At 37.6% G+C, this 26,612-nt stretch overlaps 1 protein-coding gene across 3 annotated transcripts in view; it reads left to right on the top strand.

Annotated features, from left to right (window-relative positions):
* The window catches only part of Klhl7 (kelch like family member 7), a 65,007-nt gene that overhangs the window by 20,450 nt on the left and 17,945 nt on the right, over positions 1-26,612 (top strand). For all 3 annotated transcript variants that reach the window (XM_004839563.4, XM_004839561.3, XM_004839562.4), the window contains exons 2-7: positions 2,374-2,476; positions 3,344-3,437; positions 3,643-3,767; positions 12,560-12,735; positions 15,268-15,442; positions 23,669-23,811. In XM_004839563.4, the coding sequence (XP_004839620.1) occupies positions 2,374-2,476; positions 3,344-3,437; positions 3,643-3,767; positions 12,560-12,735; positions 15,268-15,442; positions 23,669-23,811 (816 nt within the window). The remainder of the gene's footprint in view (positions 1-2,373; positions 2,477-3,343; positions 3,438-3,642; positions 3,768-12,559; positions 12,736-15,267; positions 15,443-23,668; positions 23,812-26,612) is intronic.

Genomic DNA, 26,612 nt, shown 5'->3' with positions numbered 1-26,612 from the left:
TATTATTCAAACTTAGGGTTTTTTAGTTTCTTACTCTTTAACTCACCTAGAACTTCTTGCCTGTCACATCCTCCAAATTACCTGGGTTTCTGTCTTTTCTCATTGTCTAGGTATACTTCTTCCTTAGCTAATTAGTAGCAGAGGAGAACCACTCTTTCTAGGTCAGTCTCATCTCTTGTCGAAAACTTACTAGAAAATTCTGGTACGTATATGCAAATGAATGTACCATTTGGACACAAATGACCCCTCCCACTTCACCCCCACACATATAACATTAATAGCCAACTGCAGAGTAGTATTAGACCAAAATTCAATTGCCATATAAAGATATCCATTTCTCCAAATTCTTGAATGTGTTGTGTGTAAATTCATTTGACTTATAAATCCCTGATTTCTGAGTATGTCTTGGAAGTGTTTTTGCGCTATTTGGGTTGAGCCCCTTGTTTTCTCAGAGTTTCCATCAGTAGTTGTAGATTCCTCCCCTATAAGAAATCTGCGATGTGATATGATCTGATTTGCTTGTTATTCTATCCATTTTCTCTTTCCAGTTCCTGCAGCTGCCCTTGTACCCTCCCTGGGTACAAAACTTTAAAAACTTGATTAGTTTGTTTTGGTGATAACCAAATAGTTAGCTTGATTTTGCTGCTTTATATTTTTTGGTGTGCTATATGACAGAATAATCAGAGAGCCTACGCTGCACCCTTTCCCAATTTAAAAGAAATAAAAGTTTTAAAACTCAGCATACTGTGGAGGTTTTACTAGCAAAATGTGCATGTAATTATTAGCTATTATCAATCTGCATATAATTTCTAGCCCTAACCCAGTGGTAGCGAACCGACAGCAAGCTTTCTGCAGCTGGCTGTTTATCATTGAAAGCTCCAAAAGGTTCACTATCACTGCCCTAACCTATAGACCTTATTTGTTTAAATCTTCAAATACTCTGTAAAAGTGATATTTTATGCATCTTTTAGCTAGTTACTTGCAGGCCTACTTCCTTTCTTACTCTAAGCATTACCATCTTTTGAGATCATATTTTTATTTATTTATTTTTTTGGTACCAGAGCTTGAGCTCGGGTTCTCGCACTTGCAAGGTAGGCGGTGGAACCACTGAGCTAAATCCCCAGCCTTTAAACATTACCATCTTTTTTTTTTTTTGGTACCGGGGATCGAACTCGGGTCCTTGCGCTTGCGCAGCAGGTGGCGAAACCAGGAGCTAAATCCCTGACCAAGCATTACCATCTTAATTGGATTTTATTCACAAAAGAAATAGCAACTATTTAAGTAAAATATTTAGGTATTTTAGCAAAATACTTAAAATTTGCAAAAGACATGTCCTGTGAACTACTAAGCCATTATTCACATATATAATGGATAGGTTTTTGTTTTTTACTCTGAGTATATTCATACCCTCATATTCCCAGTACCTAGAAGAGTACTTAATACATTGTGGGCACCAAAGTTTCTGTACCTGGCTAACCTATATAGGTTGTTACTTTAGCTCCATTAAGAAATTGAAATTTTAATTGATTTTTGAAAAGGACATTTATTTTTCCTTGAAAATCATCTATAAAAGTTATATAAAGGGGCCAGGGACATAGCTTAGTGGTGCTGTGCATGCCTGGCAAGTGCAAGGTCCTGAGTTCAATCCCTGGTACACCCCCCCCCAAGTTATAGTAAATCTTAATTTTAAAAAATAGTTTATTTTTTCCAACATTTTAATTGCTTATTCTATATCTGCTTTTTTCCAGCAGCATACAGTGACACCATTTTGGCTATGGTCAGAAAATCAAAATTTAAAACTGGCTGCTATCCAGTTTCTGTCAGAAGTGTGTTTGAGAGAAGAGTTATTTAAGGAAAGATTGCTGGGGGAACATTTGGTTCATCTGCTCTGTGTATCTGCACTGTTTTATTTCAAGTTAGATCTATGAGGGCTACTTTCTTAAGAGATACAGTTTGTGCTCTGGAGTTTATCAAAGATAATTGGGACAAATCATATAAAAAGATAGCTGTGTTTGAAAAATTGTCAAGCCATTGCCATTATGTCATTTAATTTCCCGCAGAAAAACTCACTCTGAGAAATATCTTGGGATTTGTGTCAGGGAAAAAAAAAAACCCTTGAGGGATTAGTAAACTTCTTTGTTGCTGATTATGAGGAATTTTTTTTCCTCTTTACTATTGGAAAGCTCAGTGCCAAATTTTGATAGCAACTCTAAATCCTTTCTGAACATATCTTACATAAACAAATTCCGTGCTAGAAAAAGAATGGATTTAAGTGGAAAATAGAGATAAGGCATTTGGTAAGCACCTGTGTATGCATTACTAAGGTAGGCCTAGTAAGCCCCTTCTAATTTTATGCATTTTTCTTTCCATTAGAAAACACTGTGTGATGTGATCCTCATGGTCCAGGAGAGAAAGATACCTGCTCATCGTGTTGTCCTTGCTGCAGCCAGTCATTTTTTTAACTTAATGTTCACAAGTAAGTATCTTAACATAAAACCTTATTTTTCTCTATAAGAATTAGATGAGATCTAATATATGTCATTTTTCCTAGTTTCTAAAGCACTTTAGAATTTAAGGCTGTAGAACAGCAAAGTGGTCAAGTGATGACTGGTCAAAGGAAAAGAAATGTCCTTTCATTAGCACTAAGGGCCCGATGCCTTTGGTGATGAAAATATAGCTTCTACTTGAATACCACCCTACCCATGGTTTTTTCCCTTTTTAACCTCAAGTAGAAAGGCAGACGAGCAGATCTATTTCATGACAGTATATCTAGCAGGTTATACTAAAAGGAGAAGGTAAAAGATAAAATATAGCTATTGTAGTGAAAAGAACCTTATATTTGGAATTGAGAACTGAGTCCAAGTCCTGGTTCTTCTACTTAGTACAGTTTTATGATTTTTTGTTTGTTTGTTTGTTTTTGTGTGTATGTGGGTGTGTGTTTTTTATTTGTACCGGAGATCGAACTCAGGAACTTCCGCTTGTGAGGCAGGCGGTGGAACCACTGAGCTAAATCCCCAGCCTCAGTTTTATGATCTTAATCAAATTTAATAATGTATCTGCCTCCAGTTTTCCCTTTGTTGTTCTAGCTACCCACCAGGATATTTAGGAGAAATGAGAGTCTGGCAAGCAATAGATGACTACATGATTATCATTGTTCTCACAAGTTTATTCCAGCTATATCAACCATTTTGCTCATCACAGTTTAAGAATGCTGCTAAACTATTTTAGGAGTAGGGAGAACCTAAATCTAGTCTCCATATTTAACATACCCTGGAATATTCTGGTTCCTCAGTTAAACTCAGGGTGCTGCTGATGCCATTTCTATTTCTCTTCTTCATTTTAGCTAACATGCTTGAGTCAAAGTCTTTTGAAGTAGAACTTAAAGATGCTGAACCAGATATTATTGAACAACTTGTGGAATTTGCTTATACTGCTAGGTAAGTTTAGAAGAATCATTTCTATTTTAGAGGAGTGGGCTATGGTAGCAAAGCATTGTAGCAAATTGGTGTGCTCCAGATGTTTCAGAGCAAAAAACTCTAAGGATGGAATTGGAGAGTCCTGCGCCATGAGAGAGTACATTCTACAGTAATTTTTTAAAATAATAATTTGGGGACATTAATATTCACTTTAATTTATTTGCAGAATTTCTGTGAATAGCAACAATGTTCAGTCTTTGTTAGATGCAGCAAACCAGTATCAGATTGAACCTGTGAAGAAAATGTGTGTTGATTTTTTGAAAGAACAAGTTGATGCTTCAAATTGTCTTGGTAAGAAATATCAACTTTCTGGTTTATTTTAAAATCCTCATTGTTTATTATTTTTTTAAAAGCATGGGGATAAGTATCCTCACTTAACCTTTAAGACATTGTCCACTAGAACATTTTCTAGGAGTAACATTTAAGAGTGGCTTAGACCAGGGCCAGGGATTTAGCTCAGTGGTTTTGCCGCCTGCTGCGCAAGCACAAAAACCTGAGTTCGATCCCTGGTATCAAAAAAAAAAGAGTGGCTTAGAGAGATTTATATTTGCCTGGGAAGCATCAAATGCAGTAAATGCTATATCAACATTTTTCAAAACATAAAATGGCCTTTTAAATGAGTTTTATGTATCAAGGGGAAGAAATACAGATTGTGTCTATTGGTGGTATGATATATGATAAACATGAATTTTTTTTTGTTTTTTTTGTGTGTGTGTTTTTGGTACCGGGGATCAAACTCAGGACCTTGCGCTTGTGAGGCAGGCGCTGGAACCACTGAGCTAAATCCCCGGCCCCTGAATATTTATTTTTATCTGAGTACTTATGATATGCTAAAATCTGTTGCTGATTTAAAAACAACCCTGAGATCATGTATATACTTGCCTAAGGCACATAGTACCTCTGGTACATGAAGGAATTGGGATTGGAATGCATATAATCAAATTATGCTATACTTGGCTGCCTTTCCATGTTGTCAAATATGCTGTTTTGCACTAGAAAATATAATCCTTGGTTATAAATTATGATGGTAATCAAGGAAATGATATAGATCTCAATTTTGAAGCAGTTAATAAAATAATGTTTTATGTGGTGATGAGAAAGAAGCAGGGAAAGTCTATCAGAATTTTCTTGAGTGTGATATTCTTTCCACTGTGAGATGATTCTTAGTGGCAATGAATGAACATCCAGATCTTTGTAATTACGTTTTCCTACTCTTACAGGGCTTAAAGAAAAGGGAAGAAGATTGGAATACTAGGAAAGCAAGGAGCAAAGAAAATTGGAATCAAGGAAATAAGAGAGGCCTGGGGATCTAGTCAAGACTAAGATTTTTTACCCAATGGCAAGTTGAGGAGTGTTGATGATACAAAGGCACAGGCTGGTCGAGGGCACATGGAGATACTTGAGAATTTTGCAGGCCTCCTGTCTCTCTGCTTTGTGTGCTGTACTCTGTCCTGTGCACACTCACTTTTGAGCACAGAGTGAACCTGGAAGGCAGGTGAAAAGGAAGGAAAGAATTTCAGAGAAGAATTAGGCAACCAAAAGGGTAAAAATGAGACTTGTTCTAGTATTCAGAAAAGGAATTGGACTAGATGGAATAGGAAGGGGAACAGCTGTGCATGTGAACATACTGAGGTAATTTTAAAAAGGTAGCCATGGGTCAACAGTGAAAAGAGCACCATACATCTTAGTCACTTTCTTGTTGCTGGGACACAATCTCCAACCCCATAAGCTACAGAGAGGTTTATTTTGGCTCACAGCTTTAAAAGTTTCAGTCTATGTTCAGCATGTTTAAATAAGAAAATAGCATGGTGGAAGGGGCTCGGTGGAGGAAAGCCCCCCATGTTCTGGCAGCCATGAAGCAGAGAACAAAGGCAGGAGCTGAGAGGGAGATGTGTACATCTGTCCAGGACATGCTCACAGTGGTCACCTCCCCCAGCCAGGTCCCACCTCCTAACAGCAAGTCAGTTGTAGTGCCCTCATCGTCCATTCCTCTTTCAAAAGCCCCTTCTCTGAATGCATGAGGCCCTTGAAGGCCAGTCCCTTATCCTGTCTAGGTAACAGAGACAATCTGGGAGGAGACTCAATCTCTCTGGGCTACAGTTTAAGGTTCATCAGTAAGCCTTCTATTTCAGATATTTGATTTCCCCTTCATAAATATTCTCATACAATGTATATAAAGGAAGGAATAATTTTAAAGAAATTTTTGGAAGATGATGGGTTAGGTATATTTTCCTAACTCCCTGGCACTCTAAATTTCCTACTGAACTGATTGATCTACAAAGAAATGTGGATAAAAAACAGAGAGTAGATGTGATGGGATAAAGTATAGTACATAGCCTGGTATGAGTTTGTGCTAAGCCCATCTTAGGCTTTGGTCTTCTGAGAATATTTTGGAGTTTTACCTCTGGATACTTTCTGACATCATTGTTTACATTGGGCAAGGGAGGATGATAGCTCAGGAGCCAAGAAAGGAGTATGATCCTGTGGCTAAGTGTAGGATAAATACAGCAGCTCAGACTAGTTGCCTCAGGAACTATGAAACTGTTTCTACCTGCTTTCTGTGTAGCCCCAAGCCTGGCTGTCATTACAGGCCAGTTGGGAAACTCCTGTCTTAATTTTCACCACCTCTCAATTTTCTGTTGCTCAAAAAGTCCCAACAATCTGACTTCCACAACTGCTAGTGAAACCTATAGATGCTGACTGAATTGAGCAAAAGACTAAAGTTCAAGGAAATCCAATAGTTGGGGGAATAAAAAGTCAAGTCAGCCAAAGTGAATGGCTTCTGTGGGCTAATTTAATGTAAGAAATGGCTTGCCCTAGTGGTAGGGAATTTAAAAATAGAAAATGATGTATTTGAGAGAGGGAAAGAAAACATGATTTTCTTTTTTTTTATATTTAATCAAATGGAAAAACAGTAAATACTTCTAAAATTCAAACTAAAGAATATTAAACGGGAAACATCCTCATGATACAAAACAAAAATGCAAAGAAAAGAAAGCCATTCAATGAAACAATAAAAGACAAGACATGCAGATCTAACAGCAGTACTAATAGGAAGTCAGACTTCCAGAAGGAGCAGGTGGAGGAAAAGCAGGAATCAAAGAGTAACAGAAGAAAACTTATTTGAGCTTTTTAAAAAAAAGTACGCTTTCAGATTTAGTTACCCTGAGTGCCAAGCCTGCTTAATGCACTAAGATTTTCTTCCCTTAGATATATCTTAGTGATATTTTTCCTCTCCAGATAATGAAAATTTATAATTGGGTAATAAAAGTGTTCTGGAACTAAATAGTGATGATGATAGCACAGTATTGTGAATGTACTAAATGTTACCACTGGTAAATTTTATGTTATGTGCATTTCACCACAATAAAATCAAAACATAAGAAAAGCATATAACAAAAAAAGGCCATAAATTATTTCCATGCCTATACCTATAACCCTTTTCAATGTGACTTTAGTTCCTCCTATCAAGAGGTGACCGCTGGGGACTGGGGATGTAAGACATACAGGCATGCAAGGTCCGGATTCAATACCCAGCCCTGGGAAAGGAATAAATTAAAAAGGCGAGTCTGTTATTCCCTCCTTGTAATATGAGTGTGACTCTGGTTTGGTGGTTTCAGCCTGTGGGGTGAGGTGGGCATTAGCAAATTTAATCTGAGCATAGGATTGAAAAAGAGACTTGCCCTCTTTTGTCCCTGGGAACCCTTCTATAGCCATGAAAAGAAGGTTAGAGACCATTTGGGATAGCTGACATCCATGAGATCCACCAGATAGGTGAACAAGGCCATTCTAGAACATCCAGCTCTGACCCAACAACCAGCTGAAAACAGATTACCCAAGCTAGCCCAGATCAGAAGAACCACTATTTGACCCCTAGAATTGCAAGAAATAATACATTTTTTTAATCTGCAGAACATAATAGCAAAAGGTTTGTAAATGGTAGAGAGGAGAAAATAATTCTATTCTAAAGCATCATTCATTTGGCATGGTGTAAGGAAACAATGTATAATCACTTATTTCCCTTTTGAGAAAAGTATTGGAGGAAGTATTAAGCCAAATGAAGTAAAGAGCTCAAGATTAGGATATACTGGTTAGATTTCTAAGATACAAGCAAAATGAACTGACCTGGTTTTAAACAGAAAGGAAATGAATTTAAGGGCTAATGGGTAACTCATAGAATTGCCCAGAAATCTCAAAAACCAGGCTTAGGAAAAGTATAAGTATATGAATAAGACACACGTGTTTAAATTTCACAAACTGTTTTACCTTGTGGCCAGAAAAGTTGTTTTACAAATCCCTTGGAGTGTTTGCAGATATTGATCACCAGGAACAGAAAATCTGGAGGAACCAAAAAAGAAGAGACATGGGCCCTATCCCTTAATTACAGTGGAACAAATCTAGAATTAACCACATAAAGATACCTATTTCCTCCAGCCCTTTTTCAGCACTTGGAAATGCAACTAAAGAATTATTTTTTGGAAAAGTATGTAAAAGGATATTTTAAATGAATTTACAGGCTAATAGGAAAATATAATAAGTACACAATAAATGAAGTTTTGGAATGTAAAATATTTCTTAGAAGAAAATGTATAGACTTAAAATGTTTTTCAAAGAAATGCATTTATTTTTATTGTTTCTTGATTAAGGATTCTACTCAAAGAGGTAGGGAAAAATGCAAACATTTAAAGATTAAATTTTTTTAAATTTAAAAAAATTTTACTAATACATGTTTGTAAAAATATACTTTAAGGCATAAACATTGAAGTAAAAATGTAAAACTGATAGACTAGATTTGATCAAAAGACAAAAGCTAATTGTTTCAAAGAACTGTATAAAATAGCCAAAAACTTAGTAAGTCTACCAATAAAGATCAAAAAACGGTATCAAAAATTGGAACTATAGATAGGAAAGCAAAAGATAATGACTGAAATTGTCTTCAAAGGCAGGCATCCCAAGACCTCAAAGAATTGAAAAGGTAAAAATGTGTTCCAAATTAATGCTCCAGGCTTGATGATGTTATAGGTTAATTCTACAAAGCTTCCAAGAAATAGATCATTTATATTACTGTATGTGGGATGTTGCTGATAAGAGAAAGTCCTCAGCAACATCAGCTCTCGAGGGATTAGTTCTGTGGAAAAGGTGAGGCTTTTGGTAGAGGGCCGTGAAAATTTGGTCACAAGACACCTCTGACCATTTTCTCCATCTCTTCTAGGGAGTCACGTGGAATGGATGAGGGATATCCCATGATGGGTTGGTAGGCAGGAAGAGTAAGAGTTAAGTCATGGGAACCTTATAGGCCACATCCTGGGTCAGTTCCTGATCTGTCTCCCAGGACATCCTGGTAAAGCCAACTCCTTGGGATTAAGTCATGGGAACCTTACAGAACATCCCCTGCATCAGTCCCCACATCGAAACCTTACAGGGCATCCTCTGAGTCAGTCTCTGACCTGTTGAGCTGCAGAGTTGTCTGGAAAAGTTGAACTCCTTGGGATTCAGTTGCTAGACGTCGCTAGCCTTGTGTGGGCACTAGCACCACTTCCTTTGGACCTTTGAATCTTCTCCTTTGGCCACAACCTGTCTCCTGGACAGAGGTCCGGAGCTGGAATGCCCTATTGGCTGGACCCCTCTACCCAGTTATAAAATCACCTAACGTCACAGTATGGTTGTCTAGGGAAGAGTAGTAAGTACTTCCCCACTGAGAAACTTCCTTGAAACCCTGATAAGTTTTTCTGCGTAGGCGCCTCTTAGGGACCCTGGCTGACAGAGGTGAGAGCATTTGACAACCAGTCAGTCATGCCCCCCCCAAACCAGGGATAGGCACCCCACTGAGCTACATCCCAGCCCAACAGCCAGTTTAACTGTGACCCATTATCTGGGAAAGTAGGGCAGGTGGCTTGCTTACTTGCAGAGGGGCTGAGGAAACTCTTAATGGGTGAGGAATTGGTAGGTGACAGTCTTAAGTATTAGGGATAGGACATGTCCCTGGAGAAAAAGAATCAAACTTGGAAGGCTATCTGAGCTGCTGTTAGCCTAAGAGAGGTGGGGGATTTTGGACCCTACTGCTGCCAGTAGCTCAGGCAGGACCTAGCTTTAAAACTTGAGATTCTGTGTAGTACCCTCACCCTTCCCTATCCCTTTTGTCCCCAACTCCCTACAGTTTTGCTTGCTCATGCCACAAAAGGACATGAGTGACCTGGTAAATTAAAGCTTCACAATGAAAAATCATTTAGCAACCACAAGTTATATATAATTTTAAATAGGAAAATAAACTTGAGGCTAAAATTATCATAATAATAATGGAACCAAGTGGAATAGAGAGCAGAGGAGAGCTAGTATTAGACGCAACCCCAAAAGGCCCCAGAAGGAAAGAACTATAGGTGGGGATCAAGAAGCAGCCCTACGAACCTGGAAGGTTGTGATAGATAGCTGAGAAGGGCTAGAGAAGCACTCTTCTGGAAGACCTGTGAGCCTATCTTAACTGGCTTCAAAAACGTGGAGACCACATGCTTCCCCTCCCCCCAACACATGATGATGAGTACGCTAGGCTCCTCTACCCTCCAGTTTCCTGCCTCTCTGATAACCAATGTCAGAAAAAAATGGGGATTTGAGACAGGGAGAAAGAAAGGAAAAAAATGGAAAGCCTTTTGACTGAGTTTGCCAGAGTCAAAGTATCCATGGGTCTGCATGCCTGTGTTACTCCTTCCTGGCTGGTTCACCAAGATGTTACCATGGGTAATAGGTTCCTGGACTGGTTTCTGTATTCTTGTGTGGAATAACAAAGAACTGGATGTTACATACAATAGTAGGGGAAAAGGAGCGAAGTTTAATAAAGTTTAAAGGACAAAATTAATGTTTAGAACAGGCAGTTCTCATGTCAGTGCAAAGGAAAATGGCCTGGGTGAGAAGGAAAAGGTGGTGTGGGCCCTGAATACATGGCTGGTTTAGCACCCAGGCCTCCTGGCCTAAAATTTTAGGAATACCAAAAGTGGGCCCAGGGGACTTTGTTCTTCTTATTTCTTCCTCCTTTAGGACAAAGGTTGAATGCCTTAGCTCTGGGGCATTGCCTAAGTTCAGGTGAGTGGACAGAGCATGGTCCTATTCCCCCAGTTGTAGTATCTATATTAAACGTAAAACCACTCTCAAAACATAAAGCTCATTAATTAAAATAATACTTTGTTTACTCAGAAATGCCATATGTTTCGATGACATCAGTGTCAAGAAATCTCATAATTTACTAACAAGTAAATTTTCTATAAGGAAAACATACTCATAGCAAAAGTCATAGCAACAGATGCTGAAGGCACTTTTATGATTTTATTACCTTTTTTTCTCTTTATTTTCTTTTTCTTTCTCTTTTTCTTTTCTTCTTTTCTTTTTCTAATGATACCAGGGATTGAACTCAGGGCCTTCATACCAAGTTACATACCCAGCCCTTTATTTTTTGAGAGAGCATCCAGCTAAGTTGTCCATTTGGCCTCAAAAATGATCCTTCTGCCTCAACCTCCCAGAGTGCTGGGATTGGAAGCATGCATCACCACACTTGGCTTATTACCTGTTGTTGATGTTTTAAAAAATAATATAAATTTGAAACATTTGAAAAGTCAGCTTTTTTAATTTTTTTTTTTTTGATACCGGGGATCAAACTTGGGTCCTTGCACTTGCGAGACAGGCTGCAGAACCACTGAGCTAAATCCCCAGCCCCTGAAAAGTCAGCTTTTATACTTAGAAAAGTGGTCTGCTGCAAGGTCATACACAAAAATAATTAGTGGTTTTATATAGAAGAGCTGGCCAAGGTTTTTCTGTAAAGGGCTAGATAGTAAATACTTAGGCTTTGTGGGCCGTATGTGATCCTTGTCTTATCTTACCCATCCGCTTTTTTTCCTTTCCTCATTCCTGTCTTCCTCTCCTGGTTTGTTTTGTTTTGTTTTGTCAACAACTATTTAAAAATAGTTGAAAAGAAATCTTACCTGCTGACCCTAAGAAAAAAACATACCAAAGGTTGAAGATTTGGCCCGTAGACAGTACTTTGCAGACTGTTGATATAGAGCATAAGTAGCCAGTTGGGGCAAAACTTCCTCCCAAGCATAAAGTAAAATAACTAGGAAAAGGCTGAGTGGGAAATATATAGGGCAGTGATGGCGAACCTTTTAGAGCTTTCAGTTGATAATGCGTGCCATACATTCACCACCACTGATACAGGACTTGTATGAAGCAAAATATTATTCATATTGGAGATCATTATAAAATCTAAATATGAATAAGTTTATGTCTTAGTAAATTTTATATATATCACGTCTCCTTCTGTGTGTGTGTGTGTATGTTACCTGGGATTAAACCCAGGGGCTTTAGGGCTGGGGATTTAGCTCAGTGGTTCCGGCGCCTGCCGCGCAAGGACCCAAGTTCGATCCCCGGTACCAAAAAAAAAAAAAAAAAGACAAGAAACCCAGGGCCTGTGCACTGAGCTACATCTCCAGCCCTTACATTTTTTATATTGAGATAAGGTCTCACTAAGTCACCTAGGCTGGATTCAAATTTATATTCTTTGTGCCCCAGCCTCCCAAAGTGCTGGAATTACAGACATGCACCACCATACTCACATATGTCATGTTCTTAAACAGAGCTTCTCTGCATTGCAGAAGTAATAAAAGTTCCCAAAGTAGTCCAAAAGTTCTATGCAATCCTAATTTAAATTATATCAGGAGTTTTAAAGCTAATGCTTATTTCAAAATTTATGTGCAAGAGAAAATGTTTAACAGTGGCCAAGAAAGGTTTGAAAAATATTGAAAGGGGCTTGCCCTACACAATATCAAAACTAGCCAAACGTAAGTCTAGTATTGGCATAGGAATAGGCAAATTGTGGGGCTACGGACTTAGCTCAGTGGTGCTGTGCCTGCCTGGCAAGCATAAGGTCCTGAGTTCGATCCCTGGTACACCCCCCCCCCCCGAAAAAAGAATAGACAAATTGTTGGAACAGAAAAGGATCCAGATTTACAAAATTCAAATTTTCTGAAATCATTCTTTATCTTTAGTGTATATTTGGTTTTTCTAAAAGCAATTTTGTGTTCTTTTCTTTCCGTGTTTAGGTATAAGTGTGCTTGCAGAGTGTCTGGATTGTCCTGAATTGAAAGCTACAGCAGATGACTTTATTCATCAGCATTTTACTGAAGTTTACAAAACCGATGAATTTCTACAACTTGATGTCAAGCGAGTTACACATCTTCTTAACCAGGACACTCTGACTGTGAGAGCAGAGGATCAGGTGACTAAATTGCCTTCTCACGTTTTTCTTAGTAAAAATTTCTTTATTAATTCTTTATACCTATGTTTGGATAGATGGTAAGAGAAAGAGTCATATTACAATAACCATATTATAATCATCTTTATAATTAACACAGTATTCCAAAGGCTGTTTTCAAGGAAAAATAAGTCGAGTGTACTTATGAGGGTCAACTGTTTGAGAGATGTGCTGCTTTGTAGAGATAAAACTATTGGGTGCCATAAAACAGTTTCTCCCCAAAAGAAGATGTCTACATGCTAATTCCCAGAACCTATGTTACCGAGGGTGTGATTAAGGATCTTGGGATGAGGGGATTATTCATACGGGTCTAGTGTAAGGACAAGGGTCCTTAAATGTGGAAAAGTGATGCCCTGCGAGAAAGAGTTCATCAACCACTGCTGGCTTTGAAGGTCAAGGGGGACCACAAACCAAGGAATGCAGCAGCTGCAAGATGCTGGAAAAGGCAAGGAAGTCATCTGTCCTGTAGCTATAGCACCTCCAGGCAATCTTGCTGACACCTTGGTTTTAGCTAAGTGTGACCCATTTTATATTCTAACCTACATAGCTGTCAGATAAATAGTCAGAAGTGTAAGCTGGCTGCAGGCATTTGGGAGCTGGTAGGGGAAGCACTTTGATATGCAGACTCGCTTAGTCCTTATTTTTCAGCTCCACATCCCTCTCTGTATTTTAAGCTATTGTTTGTGGTAATTTGTTACAGCAGCAATAGAAAACTAGTACACTAATATGAGATCCTGTGCTTTGAGTTGCTTTTGTTCTAAAAAGGTTTGCCCTAGGCTAGTGATGGTGAACCTTAGAGCTTTCAGTGATGCAAAGGCAAGCTTGCTGTGGGTTCAGCACCACTGCCCTGGGCCATGTTCTTTTGCCCTGTCTTCTAATTGGCTCAGAGTATCAGAGTGTAAGCTGACAAGTTAGACTGGATGATCTGACTAGGCCAAAAGAAAAAGCTCAGTTCAGTACACCACACACAGTGGCATGTGCCTCAGTTCTCAGCTACCCAAGAGGCTGACATGGAGCCAGTGACTTGAATCTGGGAGTTGAGTTCATGACAAGCCTGGGCCACATAGCAAGACGACCCTATGTCAAACCCTAAAACTCAATTCTGTAATCAGAATTAACTGACTCATATACAAGGAAGAAAAAGTAACTTTAGACTGAAGAAGCCTGTCAAATATTATGTATGCTACCTCTGGTCAAGGTTAACATCATCAGTGATAAGTCACGTTGATTGCATGCACACTTCATGTAATGAGAACAGCACTTCACCTTAGGGTTATCCTCCCAAAAAACCATAGCACTAGTCTAATGAGTAAAACAGCAGACACACCCAAATTAAAATACCTGACCAGAACTCAGAACTGTCAAGGTTATCAAAAACAAGGTAAGTCTGAGAAACTGTCACAGTCTAGAAAAGCCTAAGATGATTTAATGACTAATTGCAATATGGTATCCTTCATGGAACCAGAAAAATAACATTAGAGACAGAAAAATAACATTAGATAAAAATGAAAGAAATTTTTAAAAAATATGGACCTTAGTTAACAATATTGGCTTGTTGTAACAATTACACTGATGTTACCTACATGCAGAGTATATGAGAATTCTTTGCACTATCTTTGCAACTTTTCTGTAAATCTAAAACTATTCTAAAATAAAACCCTATTTTTTGAAAAGACCATTTCCCATAGAAATTTAACTCATAGAAAGATCAAAACTTGGGCCTTATCTGTGAGTTTGATCCTTGGTACCAAAAAAAAAAAAAAAAAATTGAACCTTATTAATACCACCTCAAAATTAACTAATTTAGTTAGCTCAAACATATATATGGTAGATATGTACGTATATGAAGTAATAAATTTGTTTTCAAGGTATTAAAATTAATGATTTATAAAGTAAATTATGTTCATGAGTTTGTTCAGTGCAATTAAATGAGTGCTACAGTATTTAGGAAAACAATGGTCATAGAAATATTCTATGATTATTAAATTTAGAATTTTTATATCTTAAAGTTTTTAGAAAGTACGTCAGTCTGTCAATATCACAATATAGGAATATAAGGTTGAAATAAAACTATGAATGAACTTCATATCTCCTGAGATAGAAAGCCTCTTGGAAAACCTGTTTTTCTAGTATCAAAAGAGCATATGTTGAAGCTGTCATTGACCAATAGACTTTTCTCAGTATAGTGTACCTCCTTCCAAAAAGGACACTATATTTTGTTTTAAAACTTATAAATTTAATGCTTTCCCTGTCATTATACTATGCAGTAGTAGTGACTTCTTGAAAACATATCACCTTCTTGACCCACTAGAGCAGTTTGTGAACTATTCAGAAGTATAGGCAAAGTGTTTCAGGCTGAAAGCAGATATCTAATAAAATACTGGAATAACTGGTTGTCTCCTTATGAGATTTTCCCCCTTCAGTGTGAGAATAAACATAGGTAATTGGACTGTTTCTGCCATCTAAGAACTTTACTATGCCTTTTTTCCCCCTTAGGTTTATGATGCTGCAGTCAGGTGGTTGAAATATGATGAACCTAATCGCCAGCCATTTATGGTTGATATCCTTGCTAAAGTCAGGTTTCCACTTATATCAAAGAATTTCTTAAGTAAAACGGTACAAGCTGAACCACTTATTCAAGACAATCCTGAATGCCTTAAGATGGTGATAAGTAAGTTGCCTTAATATCCATATATATCCTGATCATATAAGCCAATTCTCATGGGCTTAAAACCCATTAAAATGGATCAGACTCAGAAGCCAGGGAGAATTTGCTCTTCTAAATAATTAATCCCTAGGGGTTCTCAGTCCTCTGCAGGAGTCTTAGCCTCAGCCCTTATTTTATAGGGTTTTATGTGGTAGAAAGTGAAAGTTGCTTAGGCTTTTTCTACTTTTGTGTATAATATCTTTCATACACTTTGTTTCTGGTGTTTCCTTTTTATTTAACAATGTGCTGTCATCACATTTTCTTTCTTAAACAGCATTTCTCTTTTTGCCTGGAAATAATTATTAATCTATTTTTTCATTTTCTTGACTTGTAGGCTAAGTCCCAAGCCTTCAACACCTTTATAAAATGCCACTTAATAAATTACCTGTACAGTTAAACAAGCTACTGCTTTTATTTCATGGAAACATCCAGGATAAAGCCTTTCTTCTGCCAGTTCCAATATGGACTGTTTGTTCTGTAGGCCTGAAGCTCAGTTCTTGTCCCAGGGCTTCCCTTCATACAGCCTAGAAGTCCTTTCACTCCTGGATCCCAAGTTTTTCCCTTCCTAATTCTATTTGATGGAACCTATCTTCTAAAAGTTTCCTGATAAAGAGTATATGATTGGCAAATATTTGGAGACTTGACAGATCTCCCTCATGATTTCACTGTAAAGATAGTTAAACTAGATATAAAATTATGTTGCAAATCATTTTCAATTAGCATGTTGAAGTCATTGCTTCATAATCTTCAGGCTTCCAGTGATACTTTTGAGGAGTCTACAACCAATCTGATCCTTGTATCTTTTTTTATGCTTTTCTTATAAGTAATATCTTTTTCTTTAATCACTGATATTTGGATATTTTAAAATATATATGCATCTTTTTTTTTGTCATGTTGGAGCATTCTCAGTCATAGGTTTCTTCATTCTTTATTATTGATACTATGATTCTTTAGTCATTAAGTCTTTAATCTTTTTTTTTTTTTTTTTTGGCCTCTTCTGTTTCCATCTATGTTTCATAGCCCTCTTTGGAGATAGCCTTGATTTTCCTTTTAAACCTTTTATTTCTGTTTTTAATTTCTTCAAATTTCTACTTATTCTCTAATTTCTTCCTAGCTCTTTATTTTATTTATTTTGCTGTTCTTGGGATTGAATTTAAGACCTAATGTATGCTAGGCAAGCACTCTACCACTGAGCTACATCGCCTTCCTGGTTTTTTGGGGATTTGGGGGCTTTTTGTTTTTAGAAAGGGTCTCACTATGTAGCCCAAGCTGGCTTTGAACTCACTGTCTTCCTACTTCAGCCTCCCAAGTGCTAGAATTATTGGTATGCACTACCAAGCCCTGCAGTACTTATTCTCTAATCTCTTATTACATGACTGTAATATCTGAGCACTCCAAAGTAATTGTTATATTGTCTTTGAAATTTTCTTATGTTGTCTATGTTTTCTGTATTACCTTTGAATTTTCTTGTCCTAGTTTTGTTGTTTGAAGATTTTCTTAAATGCTTGGATTTATCTGTCAGTCATATAAGAGTACTACAGCCGGGGATGAAGTTCAGTGGCACCTCACCTCGCCTGCCTGGGAAGCATAAGGACCTGAGTTCAATCCCTGGTACTGAAAAAAAAACAACACTATTATCTCATTTTGGCGAGGGATTTAACTCAGTGGCACCTCGCCTGCCTCACAAGCACAAGATCCTGAGTTCGATCCCTGGTACCAAAAAAAAGAGTTACTACAGAACTGATAGAGCAGGCATCTCAGTTCATGAGCTAAACTGCAGGATAATGGGATTAGAGGTCAGTTTTTTAATTGGGAGCCCCAAGATGTCTATCTGTAGCTATTTTCTCAAGGAGTTATAATCTGGGTGCAGGCATTTGGGAGCTGGATTAGGGTATATTTTTTACCCCACTTTTCAGTTCAGCTCTTCTCATTGTTTCCTGAGTCTGGAATATCTGATTCAGTTCTCCAAAGACCATTCTTTCTTTCTGCCCACAGAGTGAGGTATGGCAGGTATCTAATGGTAGGGGAAGGAGACCTAGGAAGGAGTTCAGCTGTTTTTTTATTCAGAATCCCAGAATTGTCTTGTTTTCATCTCCACAACCCCCTTCTGGAGTATCTCTCTGTGATCTTTCCAGGCTTGCTTTTCACTGGTGTCTCCTTATACAACCATTTAGGTATCACACACTCTCCATCTGCTAGCTATCTCCATTAATTGTGTTTTGGGGTAACAGCCTCTTAGTAATATCAAATGTAGAGTTTTTGTTTCCTCTGTCCTTGGTATTTGGAATAGCTTTTAAGATGAGGAATTTTTAAAAAGGTGTTAAAATGGCAACTCCAATCTCATGTTGTTTTTATATTAAGTCTGAACTGGTCTTTTTATGGTGTCTAGCTTTAGTGATGTATTTGGTAGGTCTTCCTTACTCCCCAAATTTTTTTTTCTAATTATCTAAATTTTCTTCTTATAATTTATGAATTTCTTTTTTTCCCCACTTTAAGCCTTACATGTTACTGAAATTTATTTGATGTGAATTTTTTTTTTCTAAATGTTGGATAGGATGGCCTAATGCTATTATTGAATAATTTGTCTTTTCCCGCTGAATTGAAACATGATAAAATAAATATCCACATATCTATCTATATACATACATACATACATACAGTTTCTCTTCAGTCTAGTACCTTTCTTTATTATTGTAATTTATTTAAATTATCATATGTTATTGGAGGAGTTGTAATTTCTTACATTTTCTGCATTCTTAAATTTATTTTAGATACTTTTGTTGTTGACATTGTGAATTGTCTTTTCCTTTTATTTATTTTTAGCTCATTATTCTTGGTGATCTTTTTTTCCTACTCATGTTCTCATTTCTTTCATTTATTGTTTGTTTTGTTTTTGTGGTTCTGGGCATCAAACACGAGCCCTTTCACAAGCTAAGGAAGCACCTTGCCCCTGAATAGCACCCTGCCGCTGAACAGCACCCCAGCTCTTTCATTTCTTCAAACACTGTAAACATAGCTGTTTTATATTCTGTACTGAGTAACCAATATCTGAAGTCTCTGAGGAACACACACTGCTGTTTGTGAGTTCTACTGACTTATTCTCAATGGCTTAATTCCTTGTGTGTTTTGTAATTTTGGACTGTGTACTTATATTTGATTGATCTTAATCTCCAGGCATATTGGGAGGCTTGGGTTGAATTCCTACACATCTCTGTTTTCCTTTTTTTCTGTTTGTTTTTGTTTTTGAGACAGGATCTCACTATGTACCCCAGGCTATTCTTTTTTTTTTTTTTTGGTCCTGGGGATTGAACGCGGGTCCTTGCACTTGCAAACTTGGGTCCTTGCGCTTCCACAGCAGGCGGCAAAACCACTGAGCTAAATCCCTGCCCCATCTCTGTTTTCCTTAAGAAGAGAACAGTGTTTGTTCTTGCCAAGTCCCCCAGGGTAAAACAGTTGAGGACTACTTGGAATTTTTCTTGTCTATAGTTTCCTAGATTTGCAAGTAGGATAAATCCAAACATCAAACTTGCATGAGGGCAGGGCTGTCATCATAAATTCTCAAAGAAGAGAGTCTACCTCCACTTGGAGCTGAAGTTGATACAGGCAAGTTACAGGCAACTTTTTCCCTTGGCCATCAGGCAGATATTTTCTCTTAGCTCATCTTTCACTAAAAGTATAACTACCAATCCAAGCAACCCAGCTTTAGGCGGAGATCTCATTTCCAACTCCGTATCTTGACCAGGTCCAAGACCTTATTTTTTCACCCTCATAGGGCCAGTAAAAACAATTTCTAGGTTTCTGCTATTACTGAAAGCCTTCAAAAGAGTTCCAGGGTCTCTTAATGCTTACTTACATTGTGATGTTTGATTTCCTCCATTTTTGTACTGTATTCTCTTGGGATCTTAACCATGCCCTCAAAAGGATGTTTGTGAAAGTCTGATCTGTCATTCTCCTGTAAGTGTAAGTTTAGGCTGTTATTTAAACAGGCATGGAATATGTAATTTTCTAGTATAATGACTATGATATACTGAGTTAAGTGTACTTCTGTTAACTCTTACAGTCTCTTGAATTTCCATTCATTGTTCAGTTATCCACAAATGGGGCAGCCTGATAGATTTCAGTTTACGTATAATAAGTAAGAAAGCCTCTCTTAGAAGATAGTTGGAATATGCTTTGAACTCTTAATTCATTTTGCCATCTCATTTGGAGTATAGCAGGATTCTGGCCTAAATTTAAGGAAATACAATACATAAAAGTAATGAGCATGCTCATTCCCACCTAAGGTATCCTCAAGAGTGGTAATACATTTGAGATTATTATGTCATTTGTCCCTTGGTTTGGAAGGCTAATCCATTAGATTTCTCTCACAGCTACTACTTAATAGTATCTCTTTTATGCTATATGTAAGCTAACCCTATGTTGTTGCTAGATTGGAAAAATATTATGATATATTCATATAATGAAATCTTCTATAGTTACTACAGATATTTTACATGAATATTCAGTAATATGGAAACTTTTCGTAATTCCAAAACCATGACACACCACATGGCATGTTTTTGTCAAATGAAAGTGAAAAAATTTTTTTAAAGACTATCAGTGTTTGAACCCTGATATGGTTTCCAGGGGAAAAAAGAGAATGTGAGTGAAGGACACATCCTTGATATTTAAGTGGTAGAAAAAAATAGGAAAGGTGAATTCACACATTTACTTGGACCAAAGCCTAGTGTCTTAAAAACGAAGGTGTAGACTTGGTGTTAAGGTAGTGCACAGGTGACCACTAACCCCTTTAACCTCACAGAGGTTATATATAGGTCAGGTGTTACTCCTTAATATGTAAGAAGGGTTTGTATATCTCAGCTCACCTGTGACCTCTGAAGGATTAAATAAATGCAAGGGATGAAAGAAAATCAGCACCAAGAAAATGGCTTTAGATTAGGGCTTCTGTCTTTTGGATTCATATGTGCTAATATCAGACTTTGCATTATCACTCCATTTGCAAACTGTTACGTTTCTAGCCTTACAGCTTCACTGGGTAGAGAGTTGCACTCTTTCTTCATTTATGGCATGAGCTGTTGAAGACAACCAGCTGGCCTGAAGGTTTAGGACTTAGTTGATATGTGAATTTTAAATTGATTTAGAAAAAGGCTGGAGTGTTATTTGAGAAATTCAAGTGGCGAGATTAGGTTGTTTAAACAGGAAGCTTTTTTGTTTTTTAATGAAGAACAATGACTTGTTCTTTGCCCACTTGACTAAGCACAGGAAAACCCTGGGACCTGGGTGGGGGTAACTGGGCAAAGGCCTCCAGCCTCCCTTCTTCAGCTCTGCAGTTGCCTTCTTACCATCAGACTTATGTTCCTTTTCAGAGAGGAAGCAAAACAGAAAAAAGTGATAGAAAAGTAGGATAAAATAAGTCAAATTAATTTATACCTAAAAGAAAACAAGTTCCAAAGTAAGGTACATAACTTAAGTCCTCCACAAAGAGCCAGGCCAAGTTCTTGCCCAGAATTTACACATGATAATACTTGATGCTGGAAGGGATAACTCCCAAAGGAGTAAGCCCAAAGAACATGAGCTCCTTTAGTGTCCAAAAGTACCAAAGTCTCTCCAGCCCTCTCTTAAAAGAGGGGAAAAAAACCTATCAGCAAAGGAGTACAGCTCATGCTTCCTTTGGGGTCAGCACAGTTGCCCCTACTCAGCTACTTTCACCAGGGGCCTGTTGATTGGAAACAGTTCCCTCATCTCTCTCTTTTGCTCTTTTTTCTTGTTGCAGGTATTTTGATCATAAACTATACATGCCACCTTCAATTTGGGTGGAACTCTCCTGGAGCAGTAGCTGTCAAACCCCAGAGTTTCACATTCAGGGGGTCTGGGCTAGTGTCCAGTCATTGGGAGTTCCAACATGTTTCCACCTGGTGATGCTGCTGCTGGCCATGGAGCCACACTTTGAGAACCATCCATAGGCTAAATCTAGCCTTGGGCTAAAGGTCGTTTTTCACTTTTGTGAAAGATTATAAAACAAAATGAATGAACAAACAAAAACATCCAGAATATTTCATCAAAACCAAATGGGCCCTACAAAGCTTATGGTGTTTACTATCTACCCTTTACCAAAAAAGTTTGCCAACCTCTAACCTAAAACATGGACCCCTGACCTAGAGCCTCCTCTGAGGTTTCTAGCTTTTGGGGGGGGGGGGGGGTACCGGGGATCAAACTCAGGACCTTGTGCTTGTGAGGCAGGTGGCAGAACCACTGAGCTGAATCCCCGTCTGTAGCAATTCTTATGCCACAGTGCTTTTCCTCAAACTCTAGAAGGAAAGGAAATACTAAATATTGATGATTTTCCTTCCTTCACAAACTATTCTCCATACTGTTTCTCTCAGTCCTAACGCAGCCTAATGTACAAAAGTGATACAGTATTAAATTAGTAATACTGTACATTATACACAATTCAAAAGGTATAAATACATAGTAAAAAGCAGGACTTTCTTATAGCCCTCTTCCCTGCCCCCTTGTCCCTTGATGCTGGAGGTACTGTTAACCTGTGTATCCTTCCAGAGGCAGTCTTGAGACTGTGTATACACGTACATAAAGTACAGGTATGAAATTTTGTGCAGATGCATAAAAATCCACATTTTAACACAAATGGTATTACATACTGTGTATTGGTCTACATTTTTTTTTTCATTTCACACTATTTCCTGGGGATCATTTCAAGAGAACATATTAACCTTTTCCATTCCTAATGGTCACATTTAATATTTTGTTGTGTAGCTATTGAGTACCATAATTTTTTAACCACTTTCCTAACAGTAGGCTGACAATTAGGCTGACAGGCTCCTAGCAGGGGGAATTTCTAGGTTCAAGGGTGTGTACATTGGTAATTTTGGTGAATCTCCAGATGGTTATACCCATCACACCCCCACCAGCAGTGCCAGAAGGTGCCACCTTACCACATGTCCTCATATCCTGTATTCCAGACAGTTTGTGATCTTGACCCTCTGATCAGTGAAAAAAAGTATGGTTTTGATTTGTAAATTCCTTCAATAGAGCAGTAAGCATGTTTTCATATGTTCAGAGTTATTTATAGTTCTTTTTCTGTGAAGTGTATTCAGCTACTTCATCTAATATTCTGTTCAGTTGCTAGTCTTAATTTTAATTAATAAAATGTCTCTATACTTTTCATTTATATTTTCTCAGTTTATTACTATCTTGGTTCTTTTTTTTTTTGCCATAAAGTAAATAAATTTTTATATAGTTATCCAAATATTTTTTCTTGGCTCCTTTTTATTTTCATTTATAGACTTTCCCATTCTGAGCCTCTTTTTCATAAACTACTCTATTTTTCTTTTAATGCATTTATGAGAGTTTTATTGCATATTCCAGTTTATATTGACTTGGAATTTAGAATAAAATATGAGGTCAGGCTCCAGTTTTTTCCCTAGGTTCCTGTCTAACGTTGATAGGCAATCCATGTCTCCCACACTAGTTTGAAATAATACCTTAAACAGTTTTTGATTAAGTGGCTTCTGACCAAATTAAGGAAGCCCTGAAGGAAAAAGATCCTATTCTGAATCCTCACTGCATTTGAAAGTCATTCAAGACAGTGCTTTTCAGAGTTTTATGTACATCTGAATTTCCTTGGGATTTTGTTAAGTTTGCAAACTTACTGATTCAATAGGTCTAAAGTAGGGTCTAGATCCAGCATTTCTACAAACTCAGATGGCTGAAGCTGCTGCTCTTTGAACCGTATTTTAAATGGCAAGTGTTTAAGGAGCCTGGGCCCTACCACCAGATACTTTAATTGGTCTGTGGTACGGCCCAGGAATAGTTTCAGAGATTTCCCAGGTGATTCTAATGTACAGTTAAGATTAAGAACCACTGAGGAGATCTGGATTTCAATATAATGTTTTGTGGTGGCTGTTGCTTGAGAAGCCAGGTAATTCACTTGTATGTAATAAATGGGTGGCATACATAGTCAATAATGGTGATTGTTGTGCATAATAAATTGGTTAGGAGTCAAGTGCTTAAACGTTTCTCCTATGTCTTTCCCCTCACTGTCCTCCAACACTTAGGGATGATGAAACATAGTTACAGAAATAAATGCACTGTTTTGTCTGGGCATTACCTTTTCAAAGCATTGCCTTAGTGCCTCAAGTTCTTGAAGAGTTCCCATGTGTTTTTCTACAGGTGGAATGAGGTACCATCTACTTTCTCCAGAGGATCGAGAAGAACTTGTAGACGGCACAAGGCCTAGAAGAAAGAAACATGATTACCGCATAGCCCTATTTGGAGGTTCCCAACCACAGTCTTGTAGATATTTTAACCCAAAGGTAAGTAATTTTTATTCTTGTTTTATTTTTGCAAACACTAAACACATAGCTACTTGCCCCAAGAATAATAACTCATACCTTTAGAAATGTTAGTTTATGCTGTTCTTTTATATACCTTACTAGATACATAGTTATCATCTTTATTTTACAGGTGAGGATTAAGACTTAGATTTCAGATGTTCCTGTAATTTCTCTGAAATGCTTTCTAGGAATTGCTACCAAAGAAAGCAGGAAGCTAATTCTATCATGTTTCATTTTGTTTGCAACTCATTGCATTCATTCAAACTCTTTGCTTTCACTTTTCAATGAAATCTGCTGGTGGGGCTAGATGTATTTTCTTTCTTTAGTAATTATATTTTGATATAAGATATACATTATCATTCTAGAAAATTTAGAAAACCTAGAAATCACAAAGAAAAAAGATAAATTTTATCTTTAATCCAACCTTGTAGACCAATCACCAATTTGTAGTGTCCTTCCCAATACATATTATGCCAGTTGGGCTAGCAGAGTCTGAGTCCACAGGTCTAGGAACACAATTAAAAAAATTAGTTAGGGCCCAGGGATTTAGCTCAGTGTTTCCACCGCCTCCCTTGCAGGCGCAAGGACCTGAGTTTGATACCCAGTACCAAAAAAAAAAAAAATTAAAGCTTTGAGAGGACCCACTCACATTTTTACTTCTTGTTTCTTAGTTCTATGTGTTTTGGCTATGTAGGAAATAATACCATATTTTTCTGATACTACATGTTTTGCTGGGGCAGAGTAAATAATCACAATCCTAGAAATTAACATACGTAACTTGCAAGGTGGTATCCATAACTCATGCTAAATCCAAGCACATAATGGTCTCTTTCATCATTTTGTAAGCCCATTTTTTATTGACTGTAGATATCTGATGAGATTGAGGGTTTTTTTGATCTGAGAATACTTACCTGATACACGTTTCTATGTGGAGTAGATGGTTGAAGGCATTTTATGTAATAATGTAGTGGTGATATACAAGGCATTTGTAAAAAGATATATGGTGGTGGTGTCAGGGGTGCAGACAGAAAAGGCCTATCCAAATCCATCTCATCAATTCCAGTGAAGGCAAAATATTGTTCTTTCAACAACAGAAAAATCCAAATGTAGTTAGCTTGTTATTAGGTAACTAACTGGTTCCCTCAATGTATGGTAACAAATCAAGGACTCTGGATTAGTCAGTATTGCTGACAATGTCAGCACTAGCCAGTAGTAATCTGTTAGTTTCTGTGACTACTGACTTTGGCAGCTCTATTCGTGCTATGAGCAAGCGTCGAATTGACTAGAGATGGAAGACGCAGATGTAGTTCTATACACAAAACTTCTGTACTTGTGAACACTGATAAAAATTCATGTGGGACACAAATTTGTGTGTCTTTCAGGAGGCCCACCTACATTGCCCTTCCTCAGCTTTCTTTGTCAACATTCTTGCCTATTTCCAGCTTATATTCATCTGAATAAACCATTAGCAGTGCTCCCATATTGATAAAAACCAACCTGAGGCTTTTCTTCGTAAAGATGGAAAGGACAAAAACAATGAACTGCTTGAAAATCTGCCAGTGCAGCATACTTTCCTTCTGTATTGTCCTTCAGTACAATTCCTAAAAGGGATATAATGCTTTAGCAGTTCATTATTATTATTATTATTATTTTTTTTTTTTTAGCAGTTCATTATTGACTGGTCCTATATAAAAGTGAAGCAAGCTCAGGTCTCTCAAATTTATTGGCCAAGCTATATAGAATACCTCCATGAAGGCACAGTACTGGTTGAGGGAGAAGACAGTGAATCACATGAAAAGCTACTGGTAACGGTTATGATTAACCTATTTGGGTATTTTAAGCCATATGTTCTCTGCCATAACTACTCAGTTCTGATGCCATAGAAAGAAAGCAGCCACAAACAGTACATAAACAAATGGGCATGGCAGCATTCCAGTTAAACTTTATTTGTGAAAACAGGTGATGGGCTAGATTTGGCCTTCAGGCCATAGTTTGCCAACCTCTGCTCTAGACCCAAAGACAAATAGGAATTTTAACACTGTATGCTTAGGCTAGTTTCTTTCCTGTCTTTACCAAGACAGACAGGTTCCTTTCCATGTCCTGGTCTCCAGAACTGATCAGCATTATGAGCATCAAGAGAGCAGCCTGTTGCTACCTTTGGGAAGGTGAGCTGGTCCAGGGTCTCAGCAGTTTAGATTATGTTATGGAGCTCGAGAATCAGCAGATCCCTGAGGTGAGATTATATGACATTTTCTCTGCCACCTGATAAGAAATTCCCTCTAATGGTCTAAGATGGTAGACAGTAACAGAAATATGCACTAGCCAAAGTGTTAGCTATATACCAAGGAAAATTATAAACATTTTCCCCCAACAAAAACTAAAATTATAACAGTGTAAATTATAATTCTGCAAACCACAGCTTCTGTAATAGCCTAACTGTGGCATTGATTTTTGGCAGTGAAAAAGCAATAAAACCGAAATTTTGTAGAAAATATTTTATTTTAAAATAAAATAGATGGCTCTTTTTGTCTACAGATGGGCCACAAGAATTTTTATTTCATTTAGGAATCAGGGACCATTAGTTCTAGAATAAGACAAATGAGGGAAGACTCTTAGACCTGTGTTATGGTCTATAGTTCTAATACTGTCCTTGGTTTTCTTTTTTTATTGGACAGTTGAGAAGATATGCACAACCCTGGAAATGAGACTGTAACTTCAGAATTCTCATTTGATGTCTTGCTTTGCTCTTACAAATGACCTATTATTAATTGCTCCTTTGT

This window comes from Heterocephalus glaber, unplaced genomic scaffold, assembly GCF_053883595.1.
Source record: "Heterocephalus glaber isolate CG9 unplaced genomic scaffold, H.glaber_assembly_v1.0 deba00000676, whole genome shotgun sequence".
Taxonomy (NCBI): domain Eukaryota; kingdom Metazoa; phylum Chordata; class Mammalia; order Rodentia; family Bathyergidae; genus Heterocephalus; species Heterocephalus glaber.
This window is presented reverse-complemented; position numbering and strand designations above follow the sequence as displayed.